Source organism: Panthera leo, chromosome B2, assembly GCF_018350215.1.
Source record: "Panthera leo isolate Ple1 chromosome B2, P.leo_Ple1_pat1.1, whole genome shotgun sequence".
NCBI classification, from domain to species: domain Eukaryota; kingdom Metazoa; phylum Chordata; class Mammalia; order Carnivora; family Felidae; genus Panthera; species Panthera leo.
The window spans coordinates 142,414,719-142,425,603 of NC_056683.1; the positions used below are offsets into that span (position 1 = coordinate 142,414,719).

Below are 10,885 nucleotides of genomic sequence, written 5' to 3' on the forward strand. Positions count from 1 at the left end.
CTTGGCACATGGTAGACGCTAAAAATTGTAACTGTCACTTGTGTCCAACTCTGGAAAAGGATTGCTCTTCAGAAGTTAGTGGTCAGAGGGGAGTGTCAACCCCTTGAAACTTATACATTTTTAGTGTGCTTAATAAAGTATTTCTCATGAAGTCTGAAAATATTCTTTGAACAAATAAAAAACACACAGTGTTTTATGAAAGAAGTTGATAAAATAAGGAAAATAGAAGTCCAGTATCTCCAATGTACTGGATAAATATCTTAATCATTGAGCATTAAAGTTCTAACATATGACAAATATTTTTACCATTATGTTTGTGAATAAGCAAACTGAGCATCATAAAAACAAGGTTTGTGAAGGTAATGAAGAGTTTCATTCACTAAAACCAGGAAATATTATATTGGTTTTATTATCCTGTATTTGCATACTAAATTTTCTGGTCTCTGAGTGACTATTGAGAAAATGGCTTCGAGTAGGTATATTTTTATGGTTTTGCAAACTACCAAAGAATAGGGATTATCTTTTCTTTCTAAAGACAAGATCCTCAGCCTGCCTATTAATCTAGAATAATGGATATACATTCAGTAGATGCTTGTTGAATGGACCAATGTGTGAGTGCTTTTCTTAGTGGGTTTCTATGAACCAAGGAAGAGAAGGCAACACATCAGTAAAGAATGAACATGTTTACTTTGAAACAAGGAAGGCAATTTATTGTAGTGAGATTATATTGAAGTTCTATATATGATCCCCAATGCATATCATGCATATAAAGTTTCCTGCACACTGTTGGAGAAGGCATTGCTGAGCCACAGAGAAACTCAAAGTGCTATAAATCAGTTAATATTGATATAATGCATTTTTGCTAATCTACCCAAATTGAAAATGAGATGATTAAAAGAACACATTTCACTATTTTTCATAAATGTTAACGATGGCCTTTTCATTCACTGGAGTTTGTAATGCCTTCGATATAACTCCAAACACTGAAGTCTGTTCTTGCAGTCTGCTCCTTTTTTCTTACCGTTGTGGGTAATTATCACAAAGCTGTTTACTGGAGGAAACTTCTAACAGAGATTTAAACATTTTCCCTAAATGGAGTTTGTGGAAAATATGAAAAATGGGATGACATTTGAGGCAACATAAAAAGGAAAAAAATTATTTTTGAACACTAATAGTGTTCAAAATACTGCCCCAGGAGGCAGAGAACAGCAATGCAGTTGACTACAAGTTCACAAATACACACATACTCATGTAGACATCTTTGCACCTAACACCTTGTCTCTAATACATTTTATACACTTGCTACATGTTGCATGAATTTGGGCACACACACACACTGCCTGAGTCCCATTGCGTGGCTATCCCCTCTAGGGAGGCCTCTATACAACCTTTCTAAAAGAGCTTATTCTCGACTTTTTGGAAAACAGAGTTCAAAGCAGTTCTTTATACAGTTGTGCATTTACAGAGATGCCATAAGCCATGTCATGGTGTCTGGTCTGCTGTCCTAAATGTAGGATTCTTTAGCATACTGGAGTTGGTCAGCCTCAAAGACTGGCTGACTACATCGCCGCACTAGATGGTCCAGCTTAGTCTTCTGTTTTGACTCAGATACAGTTCTTGGCCGGTGCAGGTCAGGTCTCCCTGTGACGGTCACGTGTCCTATTGTTTCTACAGAAACATGTACAGTCTGGCTCTGTCTCCAGCTCTCAGTCCTGGGAGATAGTCTGTGCCTGTCAAGCAGCTCTTGACTGCATGTATTTCTTAAATTCCCTCCGTGATGAAAAGGTCGGAGAGGTTCAGCATCCTGGCTGAGCATTCTGGCCCTCATGCTCCCGACTGTTTGGCCCCTGTAGGCCGAGAGGTCCAATGCCTGGTGCCGAATGGCCTCTTCGTAAGATGGCGGACTACCTGGGCTTCTCTGATCCACTTGTTGGAACACATCCCTGACAGAGAGGGCATAGGATGTGGAGCTAAAGTCTAGAGCAGTTTGGCCCTGGATTTCAGACAAGTTTTCCTGGATGATCCGCCCAGAAAGCTGGCTTTCTTTTTTAAAACCTTTCTTTACTTGGTCTCTGGTAAAGCCTTTGGATTTTACAGACACGCAGCTGGGGGCTTTGGTCAGCACTCTTTTGTGAGAGGCAAAGGAGAATGACATGGAGTGTTTTTTAATTTCTCTGTTGGGCTTACTCTTCTCTGTCTTTGTGAAAGACTGATGTCTGGTGAAGAAATTCCTTTTGGGACTGGAAGGAGAAGCCACGGGTGAACCATCAGAGGAAGCATCCAGAGAGCCACTGGAGGAGGCTTTGGGCGCTAGTCCCCACAGTAACACCAAACCCTGAGTCGAGTTCTTCACCTTCAGGTCCTGTGGTCTCTGGGCTTTGCCTTCCACTGCAGGAAACACCTCCTCTGGAAAGGGGTCTTCAGTTTCCTTACTTTCCAAATGAGCCCCTGCCCGGGCCAAGGCGACGTCCTCCTCGCTTCGTGTTAGTTTTTGGTGTGTTTTCTGGCTCTCGAGGCTCTCCTGTGAGGATGACGGGCTGGGCTCTGAGTACCTCCTGTCTAGTTCACTCAGGGAGTTTTTCAGCCTGGCAAGAGTGCTGCTGATGGGCTCCGGACTCAACTCCCAAGTGAGCTGGGGGCCTCTGGGCCCCCAGCCGGCAGTCGTCTCCACAGGTACTGGGGGTTGCCTATTTGGGGAGCCAATGGCACCACCGGAGTCCACGTCAGGATCGTTGCTGTCATAAGCTGAGTCATTCTGCAGCGTTGACATGTCTGGGGGAAGTTAAGGGACAGTTGAGTTTCTGGTTCAGTTTCTCTGAGAAATAAACTTTAGTACAATTCCCCCTACTTATATCAAGTATGGCCCTAGGTAATCTGGTGAAGCTACTTTGAGGCTTGATATGAAATTTGCCACATTAAAATTTTGTTTCTTTCCTAGTTTGAGGTGCAGAAGAGAAGCAGATAAAGGAAATATGAGGGAGAATGAGAAAAGAGAGAAAACATTTCAATGAAAATTTGTTGATCTTAAATTAAAAAATTAATCCTTTGGATGGCTCTTTCATTGGATCCATTCCATTTTAATAGACCCATAGCCCATTATGTGGAAACAACCCTCTAGCTGAAGTTAACTTAGTAAAATTTGAAGGTTTTTGTGATTCCGAAAGAAGCCGAACGAGTGTCAGCTGAGTGAGGAGGCACTGCACGGAAATGTGAGAACAGGTGTCCATGTGAATGGTGTCCTATGAGTTTGATTTGGTGATTTGTGTAGGTAGCTGTTGCTTCAAATACCAGATATATTTTACATTACTGGCATGGCCTGGCAGACTGGCATGAACTTTCCCCCACAGTCATCATCAATCGAGAGCACATTTTGTACCTGAACTGTCAGTGTGTTCCAGGGAGTCATCAGAAGCAGTACTGGAATGTGCCGGAATGTTCTCCCCAAATATTTCCAAGCAGTTATCGATGAGGAATTCCACCAATGTCTTAACCTGTGAGGAAAAATAAACAAGTTGTCAACCTAAAGCTATCTTTAATTTTTTTAAAGGAAGAGGAGAAATAATGGGGATATGATGGGGGTCAACCGATAGGGAGGTGCCAAAATAAGCGTAAGGGATCTTTATGTGTTTGAGAAGAGCATGTGGAAAATTGGTAAAAATCGTATATATTAATGTTATCTTTGAGACACACATTTTTTTTTGAGATTTAAAAAACCCTCTTCCTTTCAAGTAATTTTTATCTAAATAAGGAGTTTCCCAAACTGATAGTTGGACTGATGGCGTGTGATACACAGGTCCTGTGAGACAAGAGGTTTGTTCCGTTTCATCAAATGCATGAGTCTAAGAGGGCAGAACTATGACAAAAGCATTTTGTATTTCATATTTCACTTGACCTTGAGTCAGAGAAACTTAGAGGCATTTTACACTTGGGTCTTCCTTCCTTCCTTCCCTCCTTCCTTCCTCTCCCTCCCTCTCTCTCTCTCTCTCTTTCTCTTTTTTAATAATTTACTTATTTTTGAGAGAGAGAACTTGTTGTGTGCACAGGTGAGTGAGGGAGGGCCAGAGAGAGGGAGAGACAGATTCCCAAGCAGGCTCCACACTGCCAGCACAGAGCCCGACATGGGGCTCGATCCCATGAACTGTGACATCATGACCTGAGCCAAAACCAAGAGTCAGATGCTTAACCAACTGAGCGACCCAGAAGCCTCCTCCATTCCTTTTTATTATCACTTGGTGTTTTCAAACAAACAGTGAGATCAAATTGGGAGTTTGTCAGAAATAGACCAGAACAAACCTTGTTGTTTAAGTCTTTCTGGGCTTCGAATGACAGGTGTTGGTCATTCTCTCGGGTCAGCACGTTGGGTCCAATGCAGATAGCTAGATTGCTGGCATCCATCTTACTGATCTGTGAGTTCTTGCTGATGAGGTAGAGCACGGAGACCAGGTGTTTGAGCAGCAGGAGGTTGGGCCGGGGGAGCTTATCTGCGACCCTGGAATGAAGTTCAGGGAGGCTGGTTTTAGAGGAGGCTAATGGTGTATTTCCCTTTAGTGTCTCAAGTTGAAAGTTTCTGCCTAACCCAGACTTCCTTTAAAATGAAGAAGGTGCATTTTCACAGTAAGGTTGTGAAATGTTTATTCAGACACTTCCAGTGGTAACAGACGTGGCATGAAACTGGTTAACCATGAGATCCTAAAGACCTAAGACACTGGTCTTTATAATTAGGAAGGACACCAATAACACAACCCTTTATTACTTGTATTGATCTCAAATTAGGAATCCTTAACTTCTGCAACAAACCCCATAGTTTAATACATTTTGAAAATTGTTTTGGTGAGTAATCATTTAACCAGGCAGAATGTCTTTCTAGCACTGCAAGACTGGTGTTTTTGGAACACAGTCATTTACTTTTTTTGATCTGTGATCATCACACAAAGATGACCCATTTTTATACCATTCTGAGAAACCTTTATGGAGCATAAATCAGTTTATAAGGGCATGTTCATAAATATGGCCAAGGTAGCACTTAAATGGCAACATCAGTACTAACAGTAATTAGATTTATAAAGCCTCATTTTTTCAAAATAAGCAATGGTGACTAAGTAGGGACCATTTTCATTTCTCATAAGGAGTTACTATTTGAAAGAGCTTATGTCTTTAAGGGGAAACTTCTAATAATATTAGGATTTTCAATTTGGGACAGATACTCTTAACGCCTTCAATTCAATAACTATTTCACTGGAAATATTTAGCCGCCTGGGACAATCATAATAAATAGACTTTCATAGCATTCGGCGAAAGAGCTGATATTTCAAAGTTAGGTGTTTAAGATTGTCTAGTCACTAACAGGTTACAGTTTCATTTACGAATGTAATTGTTTTTGTTGTCTTTGGAATTTGTTTTTATATAGTTTTCATTTTGATTAATTGTACGAATATGAAACATGCTGTGGAATTTTGTGATCAAAACATTCCCTTCCTATGTTCTACTATGCCTTAGGGGATGTTTTTATGGGAGAATTGTTGCCTTGCCTGACACCAATTTATTAGGTTAAGAATAACCCCAAATTCCTACACTTGGCTATTTAGCGTGTTTTCAGGGTTTCACCTAAGATTTTGCCCCATTCTTTCTTGAACAGCTTACGTTTTTAGACCCCCCACCTCTTGGGATTTGCGCTTTCCACTCTTTGAAAAAGTGCTTCCTTTCATTTGGCTAAAACCACTTTAAAAGGAGTCTCCAAAGTACCTTGTGATTTTTATTCTGGGAGTAGATAAACAATTCCATTCTGATTCCCTAAACACTTCAATTTTCATGAAACACTCAGAGAATTATGTGAAGAATAAAAAAATGGAGACCATGTGGGCCTGGCCTCTGGCAAGGACTCTGGCAACTTACTGTTTCAGGGCCTCAATTCTGTCCTCCTCATTCTGCCTCTCCAGGGCGTCCATCCAGTCCTCAAACAGGTCACATGAAAGTAGCTTCAGTGGGATACTTCTAAGGAAGTCCTGGAGGATGAAAGGGGATGGTTTGTCCTGTTTATGTTACATTATGTGCTGGCATCTTCATCGTCCCCTTGTCTGGTCTGTCTCAGAGACCCTCTGATCATCTTAACACAGGCTGTGCCCCCTTCCTTCTTGCATTTGAATACTCGAGGGAAATCTCTCTCATCAACTTCCTAACAACGCACACACAGTAAGGACATCATCTGAGGGACAGCCAGATTCAGGGGCACAGACTTGGCCATGGGACAGTCTAAGTGCCTTTTCTCATCAGGATTTGGGGAGAATTTAATGTATCGCCTTCTGTTGGAATCTGGGATCATAGAAACAGATGTTTATATAAGAAAATAAAAGGCTTAGCTAAAAAAACTTAAACTCCAGGATCAGTTTACTTTGATTTGTAGGGAGAAGAGCCCATTTCTTATTTTCTGAAAATTAATGTGTCAGAGCCACCTGCAGATGATTTGGTAGCAATGTTGTGAACTCACCTTAAAGACCACAGCCAGAAGGTGCACAGGGAGACTTTTCAGATCCACCACGCCTCCAGAGTTGAGCTCTTCCTTTAGCTCTTTGCGGGCTTTCTCATTGGCTGCTTTCCTGAATATCCCTTCAGTGGAAGGTCCTTTAAGGCACAGAATAGTGAGAATATCCTATAGGAAAGAGGGGTAGGAATAGGAAATGATTACCCTTAGTTTGAATGCATGAAACCATATGCTGCTACTAATACATGAAAAATCTATGTTTAGGTAAGAGAAAGAATTAAAATGGCGCATGTGAACAGTAGCAAACTTCACCTGTCCTAGAATATCTTCTCCATAAAAGTTAGTTCTTCATGATACCGAGATGGTGTTAACAAGAGACCTCTAATGCCAATTTTTCTTTATAGCCCCATTGCTATCAACTGTCTCCCTCAACTCTGCTATTTTTCTAAGAGGAGGTAAATGGTGAAAGCTCTAATTTTTTACATTCTAAAATTATTCCAGGCCTCCCTCCTTTCAAGTCATTCCATATAAACACTGGATTTCTGATCATACACTTTAGACCCCATCTCTGTTGACTTTTCAGAAGCTACACATTTTAAGCATTCTCAACTCCATGAGATCATTAGGATGGAAGGATGGAGGGCAAGTAGAGCTCATTTCTAGAGTGTAAGCAGCCAGGTACTCTCCTGACTGTACTCATATGTGGAAACACCATTTCCAAAAGTGGAAAAAACTAAATACTGGCCCCAGCAAGATTAGCATGAGAATGATATTTAGAGCTCCCAAGAATCTTTCACATCCAACAAAAACCTGATGTAGGTTACAAGTAAATGCACACCTACCTGGATGGGTCTGGGGAGTATGTCGTCCTCACCGCAGATGATTGACAAGGGCTGATCAAATAGTGGCGTTTTCAGTTCTGGTTCTGAAGCCCCAGGAAAATCTGACACAGGAGAAGGCCTTCTCATGAGAAAAGGCCAAGACAGCACCTTTTTTCTCTTCTTAATTTCTACAGCCAGGAAAACAAGGCAAAGAGAAAAATTAAATTTAACTTATTAATAAATAAAGACCCATATAAGACAATGGATATCATCAGCCACTTAATGTCATCTATGGTATGTCATGGGGGGGGGTCAGGAATAATTTTGAAAAACTGAGAAAGCAAAGGGCGTGAATTTTAATCGAGAAAAATCAACCGATAAAGCAACCACATTGTCACCAGAGCAACCAGCCCCTAAACATCAACACCAAGGTTCCTCAAAGTCTCCACCTTTCCTGTTTTTACCCTTCACTGGCTGTTTGCTACAAAAAAATCAGCAAAACCTAGGCAAGCAGATCACAAACAACCATCTTAATATATTGACCTTAATAACTATGGTGGGCATTTCTGATGTGAAATAGATTATTTTAATTTTCTTCATTGGTGGAAAAAACGAAACTTAGAAAGAGAGGAAGTGACTTGCTTAAGATCTTTTTTTTTTTTTTTAAACTGAAGTATAGTTGACAGTAGAATGTTACGTTAATTTCAGCCACAATGGGAAACAGTATGGAGTTTCCTCAAAAAATTAAAATAGAAATACCATATGAGCCAGTGATTTTACTGCTAGGTTTTACCCAAAGAAAACAAAAATACTAATTCAAAAAGATCTACACACCCCTGTGTTTATTGCAGCATCATTTACAACAGCCAAGATATGGAAGCAAACCAAGTGTCCAGTGATAGATGAATGGATAAAGATGTGGTTTATAAATACAGCGGAATACCACCGAGCCATAAAAAAAGAGTGGAACCTTGTTCAAGATCATTTTGAAGACACTTAGCTGGGCTGGCGGGTAAACCTCTGCAGCCACTTAGCCACTAGGGGGAGCTACAACAGGCTGTCTGCAGTCCCCTTTAGGATGTCCCTGGTGGCTGCTTTGGGACAGCGCTGGCACAAATTGCCAGGAAGGCTTGAACCTAGACCTGGCAGTTGGGAACTATCAGTAAAACATTAGCAAGATGTTCTATCTTTGCAAAAGCCTGAAGATGTGTATGCAACGGGTATCGCACCTCACAAGTTTCCTTCTGTCTCTCTTTTCTGTCTCCTTCTTTCTCTTGTTTTCCCCTAAATATAAAAGCTGTATTTTCCAAATGCATTGCCATATGTTCCTACACTGGCAAGTGGAAGAGGATGGCTAGAGAAGGAAGAAAAGGGAAAAGGAACGGTCTCTTTTTCATATGTATGCATGCTGTAATTGTTAAAACAGAAGCGCCTAGGAGATCTGACCCCACGAAAAACCCCATGAAGAGCTGGGGGGTTGGCTCTAGAGAGGATCTTGTCTGTCAGAGTGCCCTGATGCTCTGGTGAGCTGGAGCCTGCCTGCCATCTAAGTGTTAATGTTCTGCGGTCTTTAAAAGAACATTTATAAAAAAAAAATTCCTAGTAAAGTACTGTGGTTTTGCAAACCGAGAACATTTGTTGTTAGCACTTACATAAAAGATCAGTATGTTTTCAAAACTCACCAATTAGCTGGCAAATATTATTTTCACCCTCAGATGATGCCAACAGAGGATGTTCCTTGATATCACCCTAAAAATATATTTGTTTTAGTTAAAAATGACGGAAGAGATCTACCCAGTCTTGCCCCACAGAATACACATACAACATTTTATTCGTATTAGGAATTAGTCAATAGAGTCCACTGATTTTTTCTAGCTTCTAGAATCAACAATTGATTATCATCCTATAAGGTCCCAATTAATGTATTTAATGTACTGCACGAATGATGTTAATTTTCTACTCTGATAATTAAATAATCCAAACAATATTCCATTACAACACAGTGTTTCACATTCTCACAGTGCAGATAAAAAGTGTTTAAAATTGCTTTCTTACCTCTGACTGACATTCAATCAATGTCTCCATGTTATTGGCATTTAGTGTTTTTGCCTAAAAGAGAAAACCAAAATTAGGTAAAGATCTTTTGACTCTGACTTCTGGAAAAGCGGAATTAATAAATGTAAGAGGGGGACGTACGGCATTGCAACTGCTTATCAACTTCATTAGAGTCTGTGCTGACTGTCCAGCGATGAATTTCCCCCCGTGTGTCCTTGGCTCTGCCTGTGAGAAATCACGTGAGAAAGAGTGAGGAGGGAGACGCATAATAAGTTGGCCGATTTCAGTGCCAAAACACAAAGTTTGAAACTGTTAGGTAGAAAAGTTTTCACTTAAAGTCTGTGTGTATGTTACTAGATATCTTAGGCTGTTAAGGACAGCACCTGAACACACTTATTTCTATATTATTTAAACCTGATACCTTTACCACGCCACACTTATTCACTTATTCCATTCCCATCAAGAAATAATCTGACAAATAATTACATAATAATTATATACCCCCTTTTTTTGGCAGCAGGTAGAGCTCACTATGTGTCAGGCACTGTATTGCGTGCTCTGCATGGATGATCTCATCTAACCCCCAGGGTCAAAAACTTATTCCCAAGATGCTACTTGTAGTAAACACAAAACAAAGTTAACCTTTCCGGAATTCCCATGCCAAAAAAGTTCAGGCTTCACACTGAAGCCAAGTTTTGCGCGTTCGGAGTCTTTGTAACATGACATGTTGTGTGTTTGTGGTACAGCTGTTTTCTGTCGGAGGTGCTCTCAGACACCTGAGATTTGCTAGCTAGCTTATTCTCTAGTGATATGAATTTATGGTACTCACCCTCAGAGGGTCTCCAGCCAGACTTGTCTTATCTCCGGGGGACTGTGAAAAATGGGAGAAACAGCATTTCACTCTGCTCCTACTAATCCACTGGTTGAGAGGGCAAGACTGAATGACCGGCTTCACGTGTCCTGCATTATAAACGAGAGGGGGCGGGCAGGTGGAAATTCAGAATATTACTGAGACCGGAAAGAACATCATGGGTTGTCACACAGACATAGCCAGCCAGACACTGGGGAGCTCTCACTTCCTCATTCCTTTTAGGGCAGCTCTGGTTCTTTTTCTTCTTCTTCCACTTCAAAGTAAAAAAAAAAAAAAAAAAATCTACAAACTAGTAGGGGTGGAAAAGATGACATATGGCTCTTAGGTGAAGGCTGTGATTAATGTCACAGGTGGGATGTGTGAACAAGAAATTGTGTTATTCTGTAATAAACATAATTTTATTTTGTAAAGTGGTGATTTCAGGTGCCCTTATTTTGTATCCTGTTTGGGTGCCATCTCCCCTCCCATCCACCATCTACTCTGTTCATCAGTTACCACACATTGACTGGCATCCTCTGGGTGCAGGATGCTCTTCCTCCCAGAAGCTCCAGACATGCTGCTGCTTTTGAGAAATGGTCGCTATCAGTTTCCTTTGGAATTAGGTAGAGAGTCTCCTAGAGCCAGCTGCCAAAATATTAACCCCTTTCTCCTTTCCCTAAC

General features: G+C 40.9%; 1 protein-coding gene across 1 annotated transcript; it reads right to left on the reverse strand.

The window, feature by feature from the left end:
- Positions 1-343: 343 nt before the first annotated feature.
- Positions 344-10,345, reverse strand: LOC122220549 (T cell activation RhoGTPase activating protein). Its single transcript, XM_042940208.1, has 10 exons — positions 10,184-10,345; positions 9,496-9,579; positions 9,355-9,408; positions 8,982-9,048; positions 7,321-7,487; positions 6,485-6,646; positions 5,893-6,002; positions 4,294-4,489; positions 3,377-3,491; positions 344-2,772 (listed from the first exon to the last, which is right to left on the reverse strand). The coding sequence occupies exons 2-10, from the start codon at positions 9,520-9,522 to the stop codon at positions 1,505-1,507; spliced, it is 2,166 nt and encodes a 721-aa protein (XP_042796142.1). The 5' UTR covers positions 9,523-9,579; positions 10,184-10,345; the 3' UTR covers positions 344-1,504.
- Between the last annotated feature and the right edge of the window lie 540 nt (positions 10,346-10,885).